At 32.9% G+C, this 21,023-nt stretch overlaps 2 protein-coding genes across 11 annotated transcripts; one reads left to right on the top strand and one right to left on the bottom strand.

The window, feature by feature from the left end:
* Positions 1 to 262: 262 nt before the first annotated feature.
* Positions 263 to 13,517, bottom strand: LOC105338795 (stress-activated protein kinase JNK). 6 transcript variants are annotated; one of them, XM_011444063.4, is made up of 13 exons: positions 13,389 to 13,517; positions 10,465 to 10,565; positions 8,587 to 8,736; positions 5,894 to 6,023; positions 5,736 to 5,794; positions 5,400 to 5,538; positions 4,780 to 4,945; positions 4,429 to 4,500; positions 3,679 to 4,004; positions 2,678 to 2,741; positions 2,107 to 2,193; positions 1,850 to 1,876; positions 263 to 881 (listed from the first exon to the last, which is right to left on the bottom strand). In XM_011444063.4, the coding sequence occupies exons 3-13, from the start codon at positions 8,703 to 8,705 to the stop codon at positions 823 to 825; spliced, it is 1,248 nt and encodes a 415-aa protein (XP_011442365.1). In that variant the 5' UTR covers positions 8,706 to 8,736; positions 10,465 to 10,565; positions 13,389 to 13,517; the 3' UTR covers positions 263 to 822. The 6 variants fall into 6 exon arrangements, with proteins under 6 accessions (XP_011442365.1, XP_019927193.1, XP_011442367.1 ...); XM_020071634.3 differs by having other exon boundaries at positions 3,694 to 4,004; XM_011444068.4 differs by having other exon boundaries at positions 804 to 940.
* Positions 13,518 to 13,593: 76 nt separating this feature from the next.
* Positions 13,594 to 20,379, top strand: LOC105338793 (rho GTPase-activating protein 24). 5 transcript variants are annotated; one of them, XM_066066503.1, is made up of 8 exons: positions 13,594 to 13,678; positions 13,937 to 14,045; positions 14,541 to 14,783; positions 15,206 to 15,229; positions 17,894 to 18,016; positions 18,237 to 18,366; positions 18,552 to 19,762; positions 20,205 to 20,379. In XM_066066503.1, the coding sequence occupies exons 3-8, from the start codon at positions 14,549 to 14,551 to the stop codon at positions 20,225 to 20,227; spliced, it is 1,746 nt and encodes a 581-aa protein (XP_065922575.1). In that variant the 5' UTR covers positions 13,594 to 13,678; positions 13,937 to 14,045; positions 14,541 to 14,548; the 3' UTR covers positions 20,228 to 20,379. The 5 variants fall into 5 exon arrangements, with proteins under 5 accessions (XP_065922575.1, XP_065922576.1, XP_065922577.1 ...); XM_066066504.1 differs by lacking the exon at positions 13,937 to 14,045; XM_066066505.1 differs by lacking the exon at positions 15,206 to 15,229.
* The last annotated feature ends 644 nt before the right edge of the window (positions 20,380 to 21,023 follow it).

The following is a 21,023-nucleotide window of genomic DNA, read 5'->3' as shown; positions in this document are numbered from 1 at the left end:
CGAGATTCACAAACATTTACCTTGACATGAAGCAACCGTTATACATGTAAATGTACTTAGGTTCTCCACTTCTTCATTGTGTACAGATTATCTAATTACAAATAAGTTATAGAAATGTATAGGTCTCAAATTCAAATATACAGTTTGTTACACTGACCTCTCTCATGAACATATATATTAATTTATTGCACACTAATTAATGACAACCTCTGTCACACTTTCGAAACATCTAATAGCACATGGAAGTTCTCTCATCGATACTTATAGTACACATACAAAACCTTACAGCAGCATCCAAAAATTACATCTCTCAACGCACAACACTTTGTAGAATGAATAATTTTACCTTTGTACATAAAATTTGTTACTATTTAAAAATATTAAATCAGCAATACACATATAATTTTGAATGTCAATATTATTAAATAATGACGTTCAGTTCATTTCATCTGAGATTCCACATTAAGAATTTGTGAATTTCTACAGGCTTTAAACAAGCATTCTTGATTAAAACTTTACTATAGTAGGGATTTCAGATTCTATGACACATTCCACTTTCTTTTTTGTGATAATACACATAATCATAACCAACACAAAGTTGACTTAACATCTTGAAAAAATTCCAATCTAAAAAAACATGGTACACACATCCAAAAAATGACAAACATCTTACGGTAAATAAAAATCAGTAGAACAATAAAATATTGAAGCATTTTGCATCTAAGAGGTTATTCAATATCCTAATCACAGTTCAACTGCAGAGCTCACGGTGATGAAGGATTTCATTCCCTAAGCTCCAATAAATTACAAGCACAATACGTATCATTTCTGACTAGGTCCGCCAGCCAAGGGCACATCACTCTCGTTGTTCACAGCTTCCACTGAAGTACAAATATTACATAACTGAGTGACTCAGGGTATTGTCTCTAAATGTCTCAGGCTGGAAAAAAAACCAAAAAACAGGAATCTGATTAAAAACAGAACTGGTTCAAGCCAATTACATTGTATCATCTTTCTCACTTGTATGGTACATAAACAAATCCCTTTAAATGTACTTTCTTTTTTCAAACATATGTAAAGTTAAACTGGGACAAATCATGCCTTGATTCAAATGATTCATGCCCAAACTTTGCTCCTTGTTTTAAGCATTTTTTGCTAAAAAGGGAATGGGAGTCAGAAAGCAAACCTTTTCTCCGTATTTTTTCCTGCAAGCCGATTATCAAAAACTACCAGGCTTTGCTGTTGAAATGCTGATAAAAAGCAAATCTACTTAATAAAATGGACTCATAATTAGGCAGAACTTTTTCCCCATATATTCATAACATTTTAAAATTACCATTCATACAAATGAAACACTGTACACTAAGTCCTAGAATCACTAGTTTAAAAAGACACCATTGTTATAATCAGCAAATGCTCTTAGTTGAAAACAACATAAGAAATGACCTTTTAATGCATGAATTTTAGTACATGTATTATGGTTTCTTTTAGGATGCATGAGACTCATGAACACCAAAGTAATAACACGTTACATGTACTTCATAACTGAAATAACAACATTTACGATTAGAATTATGAACAATTAATAAACAATCAACTACTACTGCTCTAAATAAAAGCTGTCTGTTGCGATTTTACACCCAAAGCAATTCTTACAAAACATGAGCCAGCACCATCTGTAATATTTTTTTTTTTAAATAAAAAATTGAAAAAGAAACAGCTTGTGTGGCAATTTGGAACTTTTTTTTCAATGAAACAAGCAAAGGGAGAAAAGCTGGCTTGTTTTCTCAACATTTTGCTTCAGGCACCAAATTGAAGGTAAGGCATTCCATGGGCTTATAATCTATACCTGATTTTTGTAGATCCATACTCATCTCTGAAGAAAAGTATTTCTCATTCAGCCAAATTGTGCAATATTTGAAGACAAATACATTGTAAACAACATCCAGTCGGTAGTTGAAAGCATAGAAGAATATATATCTGCATTTCATTGCTCCAACAACCAGTATATATATGTTCATGTGCCAGTAGGTTGAAAAGAGATACTTTTGTACATGTTTGTGGGAAGTTTTGTACAAGATACTGTGTTCTACTGTCTAAACTTACCCGAGTGATTTTGCATAGGCTGTGCTGGCTGCTTTCCTTGGTTTTGTCCTTGGTTTTCATATGACATCACTTCATTATAGATCAGTTCTGCAATAGATTTAAAATACAAGACCAAGATTTTAGTCAAGTTTATACTGGTACAAAGAATAACATAAACTGCAATGTTTAATCTACAATGTATGGAAAGTGGGAAGAGTTAAAAGGGAGTTGAGGGTGATGCATATTAAATTGAATGACATCAAAATAATAATTTTGTTCTCCCCAAAATGTTTCTTATTTTTTTTGGGGGGCTTTTGCTGTTTTGTTGTTATGTCATTGTTTTTTTTTTTGCATTTACTGTTATCAGCTGATGTATATGTATACTTTTAAGTACAGCATTTATTGTAAAGAGGTAAACAGAATACCGGTAATGAAAATTGTCACATAGTAGGGGCTTTACATGTTGCACAAAATCACTCAACCTCACATTTACCTACTCGTCCATTCACAACACATTACTATTTTAACACTTCTATCACCACACTTAAACATATATAAGACAGCATTTTATTTGTTACATAGAGTTTCTTACCTTTCCATTGCTCCACTGTATGTTCTTGTTCATCAACAGTGTGGTCATAGGGTGCAGGAGCCGGCTGAAAAATGATATGAATTCTAATGATATCTGTATTTCAACAGAACAAGATAAATATTTAAACATTTTAATCATGTGTTAATTGAAACAACATTAAATATTTTCATTTGCAAATATGCTTTCATATATGAACCTATAGAATACCAAAAATGCTAAATTCTGTATAAACGTTTTCGTGACGTCACAATGTTAACCGTACATGCTTATTGCTTGCAATATTGTAAACGTAAAACACTATTATATTAATGATTCTGATCGGTTTGCCATTCTCAAACGTAAATATAAGTAATAAACAGCAATGTTAAAAAGTTCATTAGGATATAAACTTGGTTGGTACATGATCAAATCTTCTGAGAAGCCCTTTTTAAATTGCTGTTGATTTCTTAAGTTCAACATCCAGAAATGCAATTCTAATAAAAAATAAAATTTAAACAAAAAAGGCAAGAAATCAACATTCATAACTGATCCATTGATGTTAAAATAAAACAGGTTCCTCCAATATACATGTAGCAATACATTATTTTGTGAAGGGGATTAAATGCATGCCCCATGATCATACTGGCTGATTGGTTTTAAAAAATTCTGTATAGCAAGCATTTAGCCAGGAGTTTGGCAGAAGTGATGAGTTAGGACATGATTATGATATACTTCAATAATTATACTCATTCAAATCATCTCACACATACTGTGGAATCATTAAAATTCGTGGGGGCTAATTTTCGTGGATTGCTTAAATTTAACAGGTTCGAGGGTACGTAATTTCGTGTATTTTCGTATACATACAAAAGGATTATGACTTTAAAGCCCTAGTTTATTAGTTCGTTGGGGTGTATATTCGTGGATGAGAGGTAGCCACGAATTCCACGAAAATTGAGCCACCACGAAATCTAATGATTTCACAGTAATAAGTTTCAAACAACTTCATATAAAAGACATACTTGAGGTGAACATACCCCGTTGACTTCCTGCTCATCGTACCAGACATTGATGTAGGGATGCTGCAGGGCCTCAGAGGTGGTTATCCTCTGCGTCGGATCTATCACTAACATTTTGGACAACAAATCCCGAGCCATACTGGCCCTCAGGCCTGCATGCTCCTGACTGTCCTGAGGGAATATTACATCAGGAAAAAGTCTCTCAAAGCTATAGCCCGCATAGCGAGGGCGGTTCTCCACATAGTTACGCACAGTGGGCTGCAGTCGCTGCATGAATTCTCTTGAAGGAGTTCCCAACTGTTCTATTATTTTATTCCACTGATCAATATCTGCATCAGTGTTAAGAATGCAACAAATGTTCATTAAATGCAACTTCTTTCAATTGTTTTGAATTTAAGATTTTAAAGCACTGTATGTATATAACTAATAGCTATATTGACAAGTTAAAATTCCACAGATCTCCCTTTTAATTAATTCATAGAAACCTGTTTTTAAAACAAGTATGCCCCTCCCCCAATAAAGACAGAATATTAATGATATTTTCAACCTGTATATGAAATTTGACATCTTTCATCAAAATGCTCTTGTCCTCAATTGCAAACCAATATTCCTTTTTTTTAATCGATAAAAGGGTACAATGATTCAGAGAGAAGTATGTATGTGTATTTAGTGACATTCTCTTTTATGACCATAACATCCATGGACAGGAAATTTCCTTAACATTGTCATCAAAAATAACTTTGACAAGGATACGATCACTACCAGGAAACATGACTGCTCCCCGAATAAGTTCTGCCATTATACACCCCACACTCCAAATGTCAACTGTAACAAAAGCAAAACGATCAAATGCAGTACTTCTTGTATCTGTCATTCATAATTCTTACTGAACATAAACTTTTTTCGTGTAGATGCACTGGTGCTTTCAAAAAGAACTTCTATCTAAACTGGTACAATGTATTTCCATTTCTGCACTCAAATCACCAGAAATATACCTTTAATTTTTTTTTTAAATATACATTGTACCTGTTAAGACAAATCATACTGAAATTTGTTGACTTGATAAATTTCAAAAAGCACAGTACATGTATTTAGAACTTTTACCATTGTCTGTGTATCCCATGCCCAGAATGACCTCTGGAGCCCGGTAGTAACGGGTGACGACGTACGGCGTCATCATGAATCCTGTGCCCTGTGTCCGGGCCAGACCAAAGTCTAGGATCTTCAATGTGCAGTCAGACTTTACAACAATATTGCTTGGCTTTAAATCCTATAAAACAGATTTAATTACATGTATTGCTAATACTGTCTTATAAAAAATACATAACAATGTCATGACAACTTACTGACAGTTACCGGTACATGTAATTATGGTACAACTGAATAAATTTCACCAAAATCACCTGGATACAATTCTTTGCAATCTGCTAAACTGACAGGTATGTACTTTGAGATTGTAGAATATGTTGGAGATCACATGTGCCATGTAGCATCAAATGATAAGTATCACACAACATTGCATGCTGTTCTATTTTGCTTCATTTTTTTCATTGATTAATTCAATAATTTGAGTAGTATTGAACAAATACTATTAAAGGATTAAAACTCAACAAAGAGGACACTCAAAAAATTCAGAATGTGTATTGCAGTGCACCACTCTTTTGAGCGATATTTTCCTTGTATTGGTACATATTTGATGCATTTCATTAACCTTAGTTTCTTACCCTGTGAATGATTCCCGCTGAATGTAAATGTTTGATTCCACACAACATTTGATACAACAGATAAGACATCCTCTCATGGTCTAGATCCATATTAATGACTTGGCACAAATTAGCATCCATTAATTCCATCACTAAGTATCTGTCAAAGTATGTGTGACAATATTAGGATCAAAATATCTCTCTCTCTCTCTCTCTCTCTCTCTCTCTCTCTCTCTCATTGTCAAAGTTTTTAATATGCAAATTGCCTTTAGATCCAGGTAAAAAATTTAATCAATCTCCAAATGATATCTATCAGTTCACTTTTTCTTTTCTAAGATATGAAAAGGAAAAACTTACACATCTTGAAACTCATCCATAGATTTTTGTGGTGTGAAGGCATTTAATAAACCTATAATCTATAAGAAAACATCCAATTGAAATAAAATATTAAATTTCCTTCAAAAGTAATGTTTTCCATGAAAACAAAAAATAATTTCTATATTGGAAATACTTACATTTTTGTGGTTAACTAACTTCATTAATACAAATTCCCTATATGCCCGCTTGGCATGGGTGACGTTTTGGAAAGGACGGCTGAGTTTTTTGATGGCAACATTCTGCCCAGTCACAGAATCATAGGCAGCACTGAAAAATAATCAATCATTATGTCATAGAATCCAAATTTTAAAGGCTAATGACCATAAATTAGATGCAGGTGTGATATCAATTCACCTGTTAATAACACAGTTAGAAAATGCATCTAACAAAGGTACCATTAAGAAGATACTCAGATTCAGTGAAAAGTGAGCCAAGTTTAATAAATGAAAGCTGAAAGGACTATATATGGTTTGAGCCTAAAATGGCCCCCTTAAGGTCAGACGACACGTTCCTCGAGAATCTTTTTTGTATCTCCTCGTAATAAAGAGTTCCAATAAAAAATACTAATTTTATAATTACTTTAAAAATGATCAAAATTTACTTGAGTTTGGTTATGTGTCTAGATGGTCGAGTGGTTAGAACCGTGGCCGCACACTGCCAGAAGTATATAGGTTTTAGAGATCGTGAGTTCAAAGCCCCGCCCCGGCGGAGATATAGTTCTAATTGTGAATTTCGCTGTGTTGTAGATGTATTTATTTTTATATCAGCAATTCAAGTATATTTCCAAGAAGATTATATAGGAAATTGCATACTCTAGTATTTTGCAGAAATGCCTGGTAAGGTACCCTAATTTTTTGCAAGAAAGCTTGTCAAAGTAGTAGTAAACCATTTACAAATTCCTGGAAAAAGTTATCTAAAATTGAGGAACGTGTCGTCTGACCTTAAATGAACATTGTCATTTTACTGAAAGAACTTTGTTTTATTTGAACAAATATACATTTGAAGTTTTTTCATAGTTTTCATTTTGATTTTAGTGCCCACAAAAATTTACCTTTTCCTGCCATTTTCACATTTTTAGCATAAAACGGCTTGTTTTGAAGCAGTTTTTCTTTAAGGAAACATTGAGCGACTGCTTGAACAAACAAAATGTTTTTACCAAAGACGTATCTCTCCAGTACTCATCAGTGACAAAAAGTTTGTTCTTGTTCAAATAGTCGCTCTATATTTCCGATTCAAAAAAAGATAAGAAAAATGTCAATTTTTGACCGATTTTGATTGAATTATAAAAATAGCGTCACTTGTGACGTCATATACTGCCAGTGAGTGCATATAAATTAAATAAATAGGTGTAAAACATTACATATTTTATGTCAACTCTTTAATAAAATAACACAAATAATTAATGTACCTGAATCACTTTAAAATTAGCGAATTATGGGGGCCAAATTTGACTTATATCATATATAGTTCTTTCATTTTAAAAAGCAATAATTCTGCACAATGAAGGTCAATTACTGTTCACCATTATCTGTCTAAAAATGCAAAACTAGAAAACCAATTTCAAAAGGACAAGAATGGGATAAACAGCCCCCCCCCTTATTTATTGATGGATGTACATCTGTTTGATACAAATCTGCAAAAGGGCAAAACTGGGATGCCTTACCCCAATCAAATGATGGGGGTAAATCTGTTCAATACAAATCTGAAGACATGTACCCACTGTTTAATAATCAGAACATATTTTTAAATTCACTAAATTCAATAACCACCTTTTTAACCAAAATACAATTCAGAAACCAATTGAATAGTCAAAGATTGGTACTGAGAGCAACATTATACTAGTAGTTAAACACTTGTGATAGACTTAATAAACACCAGATAGAGATAAAAGCATGGCAAAAGTCACTCTATTCTGGGAATGCATTTTGTCCCTATCAGGTTCAAAGAGCTTGGTACCAATCACATGGATTTAATTTCCCACTTCCTGATCAAGAGTTTGTCAACAAATTAGTAAGTGTTTTCATTTTTGATACAACTTTCTACGAGAGTAAATTCTTCCCTAAAACAATCATTTGAACTTAAATTTGATGCGAAACAAATAATAAGAGGATATTGTACAGTTTTAAATGAAGAAAAAAGGTTTAACAGAAAATCTATACTGAAAATATACACTGTATTCATCATTACAGGAAAAAGGTTACATGTAATGATAAAACAATTAACATGGACTTGATATATGATGACTTTACTCTGACTAAATTAGCAATATTTGCCCCCCCCCCTTTTCAAAACCCTATCAAATGATTACTACTTTTATGCACACACAGTATTTTGATAAAATTCATTTAATTTTCTTAAAATGACAAAAAATATATGACCATGCATGTAGTAGAATTATCAAAGAGCTTCAAGTGTCATTTAATTGGTGACCTTTACAAAACAGTACAAAGCACAGTCATTTCCTTTTCAGCAACATTATAGTGTCAGTTTTTGAGGCTCTGAACAAAATGTAGCAACAAACATCTACTACAGCTCCAAGGTTCCCAAAGCCTACTGAATGGCATTATCTATTCTAATACATGTATTGAAACTCAAAAGCAGATTTAGTCAATGTAGTAAACAAACTTCATGATTCTTCCAGAGTAATTATCCACTTACTTTATCTCTGCATTTATACTTTCCGTTAAGATGTTTTCTATAAACTTATCAAGAAAGGTTCAAGTATGGGTAATCATGTTGAGTGTTGACCATTGTCAATTCACAGTTGACCATGGTCAACCCACAGTTGAATCATTACTGTCAACACACACTGAATATTGTGTTTACTGACCATACAATTCCCTGAGCACCAGATCCTATTGGTTTGAGATTACTGTAACGGTCTAAAATGTCGAATGTGGAATCCCCCACCTCCACTGTGTGGTACGTTTGGGATGCTGTCTCACTCATGATGATTTTAACAGCACTTTTTAATATCCATCTACAAATAGAAAATAAGCCAGCCATGATTTGAAACAGCAAATATATAACATGCTTGGTCCATTTTCATTACCAATAATTGTCACTGACATCTATCGGTTATCTCTAAGAACTTTTTTAACATTCAATGAATACAGAAGCATTTTACCATACATTTCTGCATCTATTTATATCCACAGTCTATACCCAAATTAAAGGCTCTGAATGAACCCGATTTCTCAAATAATTCTTACGCAAGGCTGATATAATTACTAAAGTCTGTCCCAAGTTATTGCTTCCATCACCGTTTGATAATTTTTGATAAAAATACACAGACCTGTGCAAGAAATGCTGTTGAAATCGATAAAAGGAAAAATATCCAAGATATGTTCATTGACAATTAAATAATCATTTTTCACTCATAAAAGTTCACAGGAATGAAAATGAATTTCTTACAGAGATTTATAATGGGAAATGTTTACATCTTTTCTCCATTCGGAAGTACTCGGGACACCTCGCGCAATTTTTCAATGTTATCATATGGGCTTCATAATGGCTGATGCACAGTAAAATCCCCCTAGACTTTCTATTTTGGGATGTGTATTGAAACCTGAAGCGGTAGAGGGGGCGTTTCAAAACAGATAATCTGGACATTTTTCATATTAGTGGATAAACGTAGTTTGAACTCAAAGGTATTTATGATTAAGGAAATATCAAGCGAAAAGTGGTGGAAGCAAAAACTTGGGACAGAGTATAGCTGCAATAATGTAGCCCTCTCCGATTTTTTTATATCTGATGTTTACCCCCCCCCCCCCCCCCCCGGAAAGAGGGCTAACCGTAACCTTCAGAACGAACCAAAAAATTAAAAAATAATGTATTAATCTACTACATAAATCATATTTTTTTTTTTTTTCAGACAAACGAGAATATAAAGTCCCATGGGTTCATGTCTTTCACAAGGAGGGAGTTTTTATGATTTATTCATTTTAGATGAAACAGAAAATGATGAAGGCAAGTTTACTTTCACTGATCATGCTTCAAACTTTGGTAAAGTACTAATAGGCACCCTGTGAATCTCTAATCAGGTGTCCTACCATTTGCACTTAATGGCACCAGCTTTCAAAGTACAATCACTTTCACAAATCCCTTTTAAATGATATTTTCCCTAAAAGATCATCATACCTTAAAAATACAACTTTTTATGCCACCAGTCCAGCTAAAAACTAATGGCTAGTGTACAATTTCAACTATTCAGTAGAAAAATTTACCAGTCTGCACTATTAAGAATCTTATCATGGATGAAAATCCTAAACGTTTTTCAATGTAATGATTCTAAATTCTAGTTACACTCTGTGGGAGTTCAACTCGATATGCCTTGGACAATATCCTAATACATGTATTCATCTTAAATCTATATATATATTTAGTCATCAGGTTTTAATATCTGCTATCTACAAAGGAGTGCCAAATGTGCAGTCAAGATCAGACAAGAGGGTTTTCCAAAATGAAGCCATAATAAAGACATGTTCGTTTATCCCAAACAGATTAAAGGGCTGGTCAATGGCAACAAATTTAATGGGAATGGGTAACACCAGACAAAACTTAAAAAAGAAGGATTCCTACATGAATTTCTAGTCAACTGTTACATGTAACTGGTGATCAAACTGTTCTGCCTGTCATACCAAAATCAAAGTAAAAAACCACACATTTTATAAACTATAGTTTAATTGTAACAATTATTCATTCTTACCAGAGTCTAATGCAGCTGCATTTATAAAATCAATTTTAAATTCCTTATTCAGTTAGGCCTGCTCCAAAATATTACATCACCATGATCGCTGTTGATAACACCTGTAAAAATAACATTAAGTTGACTCAAGATAATATTACATAAATGTAATGCATATTTAGTGCAAACCATATAGTTTTAAACTGTAAAAGCCATTTAATTTTCCAATCTAATACTGTATAACAGTTATCCTTGTTCAAATTTTAGTGTGACGATTCATATACATGTACAGTACTGTAGATTAGCAAATAATCACAATGGTTTTAATTTCACTATGTTCGCGATTCATAATTTTTCAACAAAATTAAACCGAACATGAATACATGTACTATCAGTAGTCTTCAGAAACATATTACATTCACTTAGAAACAAAGAGAGACTGATTATTCTGTTTCGCGTCAGTTGACAACGGTTTTCTTTGAGGGTGTCAATTTCAACTGTTACCCTCCTAAACAGGCACTATTTATAAAATGCTCTTTTACTGTCACGAAGACAAAAAAAATACACATTTTCTTACAATTTTCTAATTTATCAATATCGAAATATATGTATCCTACTACACGTAATATCAAGATATGTACAGTGAGAACAGCTTGCCAGCATGAAATGAACTTTATGCTTTATGTCATGGATTATCTGCCCTTCATGACATCATACTGCTTGACATTATGTTATTTTACTTGCTAATTTCAAGTTCTAAATAAACCACTTAACAATCAAGTTGTGTTCTACTATCTATGCAATACATTCCACAACATGCACTTTAAGAGGAATAGGTGGAAATCGTGAAATAAACTTTGTAATAGAAAATATTGCATGTAAAATGTACATAAACCTAGCTGTTTTTGTGCAAACCAATCCTCCAAATTTTGACCACTACAGTTGAACACTTATAAATGTTCATTTAAATTCTGCTATATAGTTTCATTTTTGCTGTCATTTTGTATTCAATATCAGTCTTAGATTAGTCAAGATACGTTTGCTTTGCAATAAATTCAGGTCGTTGCAATGCTAATATGTGCACAAAATCATCTGTCAGTGCCTTAAATTCATACTTGCAGCAAGATTTCTTTTAACAAAAGTATGTTTGGTATTGTATAACATACCCAAAAGGCATGCAGGATATAAAATAATATAAATTGCAAGCAGATTTTCAGAATTTTTCTATATGTCATTTGAAGAAAACCATAAAATCAACCACACTGCCAAGTTCTTTGGGCAAATCAAGATGAGCATGATAAGAACCTGAATATCAGTTTATGCGGCAAAAATGTAAACTTTCATTAAAAGCTGAACATACTCGTAAAAGGCATTGTCCGCCATATTTACATATTTATCTTCCATTGCTGCTATGAGTTGGCAATGAGTTTCAGGTGAACATTTGGGTTTAAAGCAGAAAACACTGCTTGTATATAAGCATCGGCACACAGGTACCTAGTATAAAAACCAATTTTGTTACACCCTGTTGCACACCTCAAACTTGTGACCAACGTGTAGTGTTACTTTTGTTGTCTTTGGATTGTTATGCATTTAATTCTTGTTTTGTGTGCATATTATGTTTGTAAATAATGCATTGACCAGTTTTTTTGATGTTAGTACTCTCCTAGTTTGAGAAAAGTGTGTAAAACTTGATAATTTCAACTTGCGACTGCATGAGTACAGCGAACTAAAAAGAACCGTTTAATAGGCATGAACTACATAAAAGTTTCAACTTAATGTTATGACTGACCCTTGTCCAATCAAATCGTAGAAGGGGAGTTGATCGAGACATAACCGCTTTTGACTTGAATGAGAGAGATAAAACTTTCTTCATGGTTAATCAGTGTGAAATATTCTTTACCTTTATCCGCCACTATTTTATTTTTCCACTAAGCTTCCGTTGGATTTCCTTTCCGTTTCACCATATCTCAATTCATAAAAGATCATTCAAAAATTTGTATTGCCTGTATACAATTCTCAGACTCTTTCAAAAAGTTTTGGTTCGATCGTTACATCATCCCTATTTGTAGACACTGCACGCATGTTGGCAGCCAAAGAAAATTTAAGATCTTAAATTAAAACGCTTTAAAATTACACCAAAATAGGATATATGTGTAATTTATAGACCATAATTAATCTATTTGCCATTTTATAATAAATGATAATTTCTTTATCTGCATCACCTCCATTAACTTTCTCTCTCTTCTCTCTTTCATTCAAGTCACCAGCGGCAATGTCTTAAAACCGCCCTACTACGATCTGGACAAAGGTCAGTCAAAACATTACATTGAAACTTTTTTGGAGTTAATGCCTATTAAACGCTACTACCTAGTTCACTATAACACGGCAAGGCAAGATGTACATCCACATATTAGGTGAGACCTCTACCGTAATACTTTAAACTGTTAAGAGGTCTCTGGCTTATATGGGGGTTGTAGGGAAAGCGGTGCTGAAAGAGAATTAAGGCGGACAGTGCCTATTTTATGAGCAGTGTTCAGCTTTAACGAAAGCTAAGGGTTTATATTCCTGTGTGTTGGTGCCTATTTATGAGTCGTGTTATGCTTTAGTATAGAAACAAGTGGCATTGATAAAAACATTGCATTTTCATGTTAACAACTGGGAATATGTAAAAGGCTATCTATAAACACTGCCAGTCCTTAAACATTTAAACATAACTGTTACGACAAGTGTCAACTTCAAACACATGCTGTAATATCAGACATCGGTAAATGTTCATTTGACATTTCTTAGATTTTGCCATAACCATCATGAAATATATTATCCAATTGAATCCAAACCAATTTCAAAATACAGCACATTTTGACATTTATGTGTCATATGGTAGATATAACACTTACATTTTCAAAAGAAGTAAGAAATAATGGCCAGAAATAAAAAAGAATTACCTAAATAATGCCGGGATTTGTTGATCTCCTTTCTATTTTGATGTGTATGACGTCATTGATTTGGGTGAAATTAATTATCGAAAGGAACGAGATTTATAAAATATGGATTAAATATTTAATTAATATAAAATTTTTTCCATTTCTTGAAAAACAATGAACGTTTAAAGAGCAAAATGTGTTTTTTATGTCTCTTTTTACTACGTCACCAAAACATGTGCACACAGGAAGTGTCAAAGGATCAAGAGGGGATTGTAAATAATGTCAAGACACCGACAACCAGCATCGTAAAAGTACGACGTCGGTATCTATAAAGTTGAAAATTATGTATATTTAGCAATGCATTAAATGCAACTTATTGATATTGCAGGCATTATGCAAATTGCTTGTTAAATTCTGTTATTTTTGTTTCAACTTCCGTGTTCAAAATATCCTGTTCGAAATGGGAGCACAAGGATGACTCCAAGTGTCGTACTAGTAGATATGTTGATGTCACTTATATTGTAAAGATCATTTGTCAGCATTTAATAGACAACTTTACTTCTTTAAAGATGATTTTTACTAAGGAATACTGTGAAATCGAGTCCGAAGGAAAATATTGTTTTAAGGATAGAACATTTTAAAAACTAGTTCCACCCACCAGCATCCTGTACATTAAAGGTAATCTTTCCCATACAATTAATTAAGTTAATTTTCAAGCTATTCCATAGTGTAGCGAATTTTCATGTTATTCCCTAACAATGTTGTGATCAGGGACGTATATACGTCCCTGGTTGTGATACATGTATATGATCATATGAAGCAGTATTAAATTAACAAATTATAGTTCTTTTCAGTCTTTGCATCTTAAATGTGTTGGAAAGCTGTAAATCTTTGATCATTAAAATATTGCGAGCCTTAGAACATGTAAAAAACACATTAATCTTATTCTTACTTTTTACTTATATCTGACATCATTAACAGTTGAAAACATTTATGTTGTACTCTGCTAACCTATACAGAAATTAAGTATTGATTAAACACACTAAGCCTTAGTAATGTCAATGAATCAGAAAATTATTAGTAACAAAAAAAAAAATATCTAAAATCATTGTATAGTTTGAAATCCTGTTTTAGGTAAAACTGTTATTTTCAGAAACAATTCTGTTCTTTCAGAAGAAGACATGAATGCTGCCCAAAGACAGCGTATTATACGAAGTGGATGGCTGAAAAAGCAAGGAGGAATGGTGAGGACATGGCACCGACGATGGTTTTGCCTAAACAATGATTTCCTCTTTTACTTTGCTAAAGAGGATGATTCAAAGCCCTTGGGATGTATATTTCTTCCGGGAAACAGGGTGTGTGAAGTTCCATTTAACCCAGAGGAACCTGATAAATGTCTTTTAGAGATAAGCGCAGGTAAGAAAAAAAACCAGATTCTGCTCAACTGTTGTTTGCTTGTTTTTATTCAGTGTAAATTAAGCATATTTTTAATCATTGATGTAAATCATGTCCGAAATTTGTTTTAAAATACCTAATTTCTTCAGCTGACTTACTAGTATATATATCATTTGTATTTGATGAGATGTAAAACTTGAAAATGATATTTAAGTGTTTTGCTATTATCAAAGTTGCTGTATTTCTAAGTATATTCATAAAATTATACTCTTTTATTTCATATTTGTGTAGATTCAAATATCAGAAATTTACATATATTCATGTTTAATATACAATACATTATTACCTAGCTATTACCAGGTATATAAAATAAAAGTATTGTTTCATGCAGTACATGAATCTTTTTATACACATTCTTTGGAACCATTTATTCTTATTACCAGACTTGTCTTTGATGGAAGACCCAGGTGAAGTAATCACATTTCAGTATAATCTGCTTCAATCTGTCCTATCCAGGATTTCTCTGTTTTCAAACCAATCCTTGCCCTCTCTTATCAATGGTCGGAATGCCATGTATTTTATTCTTTGATAAACAAAATCTGGCTAAAAACTTTTTATATTAATTTTATTTTAAGCTCACACTGTAAAAAAACTAGCATGTTTATTAAAAATTTCTTTAATAACATTAATTATGTATACCTGTATTAAGAAATTCTTAAATGAGATGTCAGTCATCAATCTCGGACTCTGCTGGCTAACTCTAAATTCTAAACAAAGTACATGTATTAAAATTGAGAAGAAATTGGTAAATCTGTTTGATGTAGCAATTGCTTAATAAGGTAGGCACTTAGTTTAGGAGTTGAAATAGACCAGTCAGTAATGCACATTACCGGTAATTCATTGAAAAGTAAACAATTAATGGTGTCCCTTAAACAAATTACCGTACACTTTCAGATATGCTTTGATGAATTGTGGGAAATTATTTCTTGAGGAAGGCATTATTTAGGTCCACCACAACAGCTGTATTGAAGTGCTAGTTGATACTGCATAGATGTATCTATTGCCAATATGAATTATCTCATTTTTAAATATAATGATTTTTTGTGCTATACCCAAATGTATGGTTTTGTGTTTAGTTAATCATAAACAAGCAAAATATAGAATGGTACATTTACAGGGTAACTGCTGCTTCGAAATGCCTTGTTTCTCATCAAAACCTTTTGAAGCAATCACATCATGGCATCATTGAGTCATAGATTCTTTATTACCTTTGCAATTTTCATGTCTTTGAATCATGAAAAGAAATATGAAATGTGAAACAGCATCATGCATTTATTTTATTGCAATACTGTTATGTATATGTAAACAAGGGACCAGAACATTATGTGACTTCATTAAGGATCTGAATTTGAAAGATTTAGGTCTCATTTTAGGTCCAGTAGTGTGACAAGTGCAAGTGTGAGTTTGAATTGGTGTGGATAGTTGTAAAAATTCATTAGATTAGTCAGAAAGTGTAGTTATCAGTTAGATTTAAGTTAACGGTAGTTGTTAACATCTCTGAGACATCAATAGGAATGAAGTACCTGGAACATTACGGTATATAAAAAAGATAAATAGTTATAAAAGTTGAATAATTCATATATACAATTTAATATGCATGGGAAGAATAGTTACATGATAAAGATGAGAAATGTGTAAATAAAGAGGCACAGCTGAGCTGCACTGTCACAGGGGGGCCTGTGGATTTTAGATTCGAAATATATTGCCTTGTGGGGAGCTTTTGCTCTTTGAATTATTTTAAAATATAGTCTTTTTCCATGTAGCACATGAGTATTGATCCAGTATTACTGTTGAATCTCTTTATCAGTCAGTAAACACTCAGTTTAAGGCAAAACATATACATGTACCAGTAAAAAATATTACTACTGCTGTGTTAGACAATTCTTTATTCTAAATCTAAAGAAGATTCTCATTCTTTAATCTTCAACAGTTAATTATTTATTTTAAAAAGATGGAGGTGTCCCATTTCCTTCAATATTAAGAAAGGGGGCATTATTTTGAAACATGTAATCAGTTTGAACAATTGTCATATATATATCCAGGAAGTCATTTAAAAAATAATATGAATAAGTCACACAGATACATACGAGTTGTGATTAATAAAACTATGGTGTTAGTTACGTGTGAGTAGTCAATAGTCAGAAAAATATGAGTATTCATGAGTAGTCAATAGTCATACAAATATGAGTAGTCATGAGTAGTCAATAGTCAGATACAAGTGAGTAGTCCAATAGACATAATTCTATAGAGAAGCTATAGATACCTGCATATAAATGGTGCTAAGACAGAAAAGCTAGGGTCACTGAGTTCTACTCAACTTCATTGCCTGAATTAATAGCTTCTTCTGTAAACCTAATTTCAAATCAACAAGCGTTTACAAGTGGCAGAATGTGATTTTGCATGAACTAACAAAATGTAATATTGTATATAAGCACAAGCCTTGCTTACAATTTATTGTGTAAGTTTGGATATGAATGCATATTTTCTTATGGTAATTGATGTGCATTGGATTGTAGAGGTCAAGTCGCCTTTCATGATGTATTTGGTTTGTTATTGTGTAACAGCATCACATAAAGTGACACTCCCATCCATAACGGCACAAGTAATATACACCCTGTCCTGACCACGTTATGTACTTGTTCATCATGTACACTGTGTAACCAAGAATGACAGGATGCATTATACAGCTGTTACAAGATAAGCACATGCTTGATATGCTTCAGTTCGGACAATCAAGTACATGCATGCATTTCATTTTCAATGAGCAGAGAGTGAAGGCTATATATACCCATTTTACACATTTTCAAAAAAAATTGAAATAAAAGGGACAGAAACAATGTGAATCTTTTTACACATTTTAGATACCCAGTACTCACCACAAAAATTTGTTTTAACAGACCTTAAATGTACAGGTTTTAGTGAAAGATAATGATGTTTCATCATCTGACAAGAAAATTCACGTCAATTGTACATTCACATTAAATTTTGCTTTAACATAAGTAATCATACATGTTTGCCCAAACTTCCAGTTGTGAATGCATGTATGTATAGCATTGTGTTGTTACCTACAGGCAAAGGACAGACCAGAGTAACGTCCAATCATGAAACCTACCTCTTGTGGGCAGCCAATGATGAGGAGCGACAGAAATGGATTAAAAACATTAGAAAAGTCATGTACTCCTCATTTGGAGGTGGTAGGTATTACATGTATATCAAATGAAAATTTTAGAAATATCATAGTCACATTTATTTTATATGATTTATGAAATAAGGAAATAGTACCAGTATGTGTAATTATCACTGTTCTTCTTTCAATCTAACTGGTATGCTACCAATTTTCCATATGGATTACAGGTATATAGAATAGTTGTATATACATGTAATTCATGTTCCAATTTCTTCACTTCCACTTAGCAATATTTGGACAAAGTTTGGAGGAGACAATGGCTTTTGAGCATAAACTTAACAGAAGATTGCCATACATTATGGAACAGTGTGTTCATTTCTTGACTAAAAATGGACTGGATGTGGAGGGCATTTTCAGGTTCAATTTCTCACTTATCACCACCCTTGACTCTGATTGAAAAATTAAGTTGATCTGTTGATAAATCTAAAAATGTTCTTGCAATGTATTTTTTTCACTCATTTGATGAAATTTGGATCATTTGGTTTGTTCATTTTTATGATGGTCTAAAACTTCCTGGTTCTTTTGTTGTCTTTTTAATGTAGATTACCAGGTCGCAACCTATTGATCAAAGAGCTAAAAGAACGCTTTGACTCTGCTGAACGTGTGGTATTTGACATTGAGGAAGTGGATGTACATACTGTAGCTTCCCTGTTAAAATTGTATCTCAGAGAGCTCCCTCAGTCAGTGATACCTGCAGAATATTATCAGAAGTTCATGAACATTGCCCTAAGATATCAGAGTGCACAGACACCCGAGGACAAGCAGAAAGCCATATTTGATTTGCGAGAATCTTTACCAGATATCCCCACAGACAACTTTCATATTTTGTCCTTTTTGTGCAAATTCTTGGCTCTAGTCAGTAGAAACTCGGAAGTTAACAAAATGACCGTTCTGAACATTGCTACTGTGTTTGGACCAAATATCATTCGTAATGTCTCCGAGGCAGACAGTGCAGAGTTGCTAATGGCAACTGCAGATATTACCCAGCAGCTGGTGTTTATGATGATTGAATATGAAAAAGACGTATTTGTGGAAAAGCAGGTGGATACCACTCCAGTAGGTAATCTTTTGGACCTAGAACCTGAAGACAATACATGTGTTCTAAAGCCAACCTCACTCAATCTAATGGACTGTATTAACAAGGAACTGTTTGGTTCAGAAATCCCTGCATCTGAATTTGAAGAACTTCTTGCTTTGCAACAGTTATCACTTGATGGGGTGTCTCCTATTGCTGAAAATAAACCTGTAGCTCCTGTTAGGAGAAAGAAGATGGCAAACAGACGTGGGGAAAATAGAAAAGTGGTTATGTCTGGTACAGAAGAGGAACTTGAAACCCATTTTCCTGTTGGTCCGGAATCTCCAGATTCTGAAAACCAAGACTCAGAATTAGCGGAATCTAGTGATAGCCTATATAATGGTCAGACAGCGGTAGAACTAGACATTCATAGTAAATGCGAGCAACTCGAACAGCAAAATAAAACTCTGCAAGAACGTGGAGTTCAACAAGAAGTGAAGATAAACGAGATGCGGATGAAAATAGCTCGATTGGAGAGATACATGAAAGAACTAACAAGGAGTAATTCTGTCATCGTACAACGATATGAGGCCAGAATATCAACAATGGACAATGCTCATAAAAATGCGATAAAAACCCTTCAAGACAAACTGAAAGCTGAGAAGAAGTCGACGGATGAAGCAGTGAAGCGTGTCATGATTCTACAAACACAGCTTCAGCATTATCATCTTAAATATGGTGAACTTCCAGAATAATCTATGGATTGTTACATGGCTTGATACTTATGTTTATATAGTTATTATTTAATGTCATAAGCTGTAGCAGTAGTGTTAACTTTATTTGTTCCCATTTAAGGGAATTAGAGGGAACAAATAAAGAGCAAGAGATTACATAATGGATCTATGAATTACCAAGTTTGACACTCAAACTTCATGCATTCTTCACTTTAAGATTATTTTGGTACATTCCAGTTGAAGTCTTTGAATTGTTACCAGATCAACTTTTCATTGTGATTTGGGGTAGAGTTATGTTGTTAAAAACAATATTCTAATTCTTTCGAAATTCAAATACAGTGCATATTCTTTTTTCTTCAAAGTTTTATAAGTATGTTGATATTTATTTCAATGTTTTATGACCAGATTAAACAACTGTTTTGATATCAAAGATTAATTCTTTGCAGAATCAATGGTCTTGCTATGGTAATGTACACTTTATCTCACATAGTACACTATGCATGTATGGTTTTTTTATAGGTCTATTTTTATTTCTTTTTCTACACACTTTTCATGTAATGTTGTAAAGACACATTAAATCTGTTTCATGCAATGTGAAAATTGAAAATGGCATTACAACATCAATTGCATATGAAAGTCACCTCATGATAAAAAATTTTGAAAGTGATAAATGTACTATATAATTACATATGATAATGAGTGTGCAAAACAGATGAAAGAATGAGCTTACCTATAAATAGAACTGTGTAATTGAAATTTCTTTTTACAAGAAAGTGGATGTAAAAATTTGTACATTGTCATGTATATTTAGGACTGTTTATATTTACAGTACTGTAGTCATACAATCATCATTTATAATTCAATATTTACATAATTCTAATAAGAAGTGTCTTGTTTTTGAATTGTTTTAATACAAAATATGTACTATTTGATATTACAGTGTTTGGAATGTACTTTTCTTTACTAATGGACATAATTATTTCTATGTGCAATGACTTTCAACTAAATCTGTTCATTTTTTTTTTCTACTATATTGCTCAACTGAACATGTGTTTGTTTTTTGCCGGGCTTGCTTGAGTGGTTTTTTTTTTAGGGATTCTTTTCTCCCTATTACTTTTGTTGAGGTTTTGTACATAAAAATTTGATTGGCGAGACCTCAATTTACGGCTTTTCCTTCATCCATGCAACATTCCAATGGTCACATAGAGAGTAATCTGTACAGATGGTTATAACTATACATGTCTCATACACTGGTGCAATCATGA

Source organism: Magallana gigas, chromosome 7, assembly GCF_963853765.1.
Source record: "Magallana gigas chromosome 7, xbMagGiga1.1, whole genome shotgun sequence".
Classification (NCBI taxonomy): domain Eukaryota; kingdom Metazoa; phylum Mollusca; class Bivalvia; order Ostreida; family Ostreidae; genus Magallana; species Magallana gigas.
This window is presented reverse-complemented; position numbering and strand designations above follow the sequence as displayed.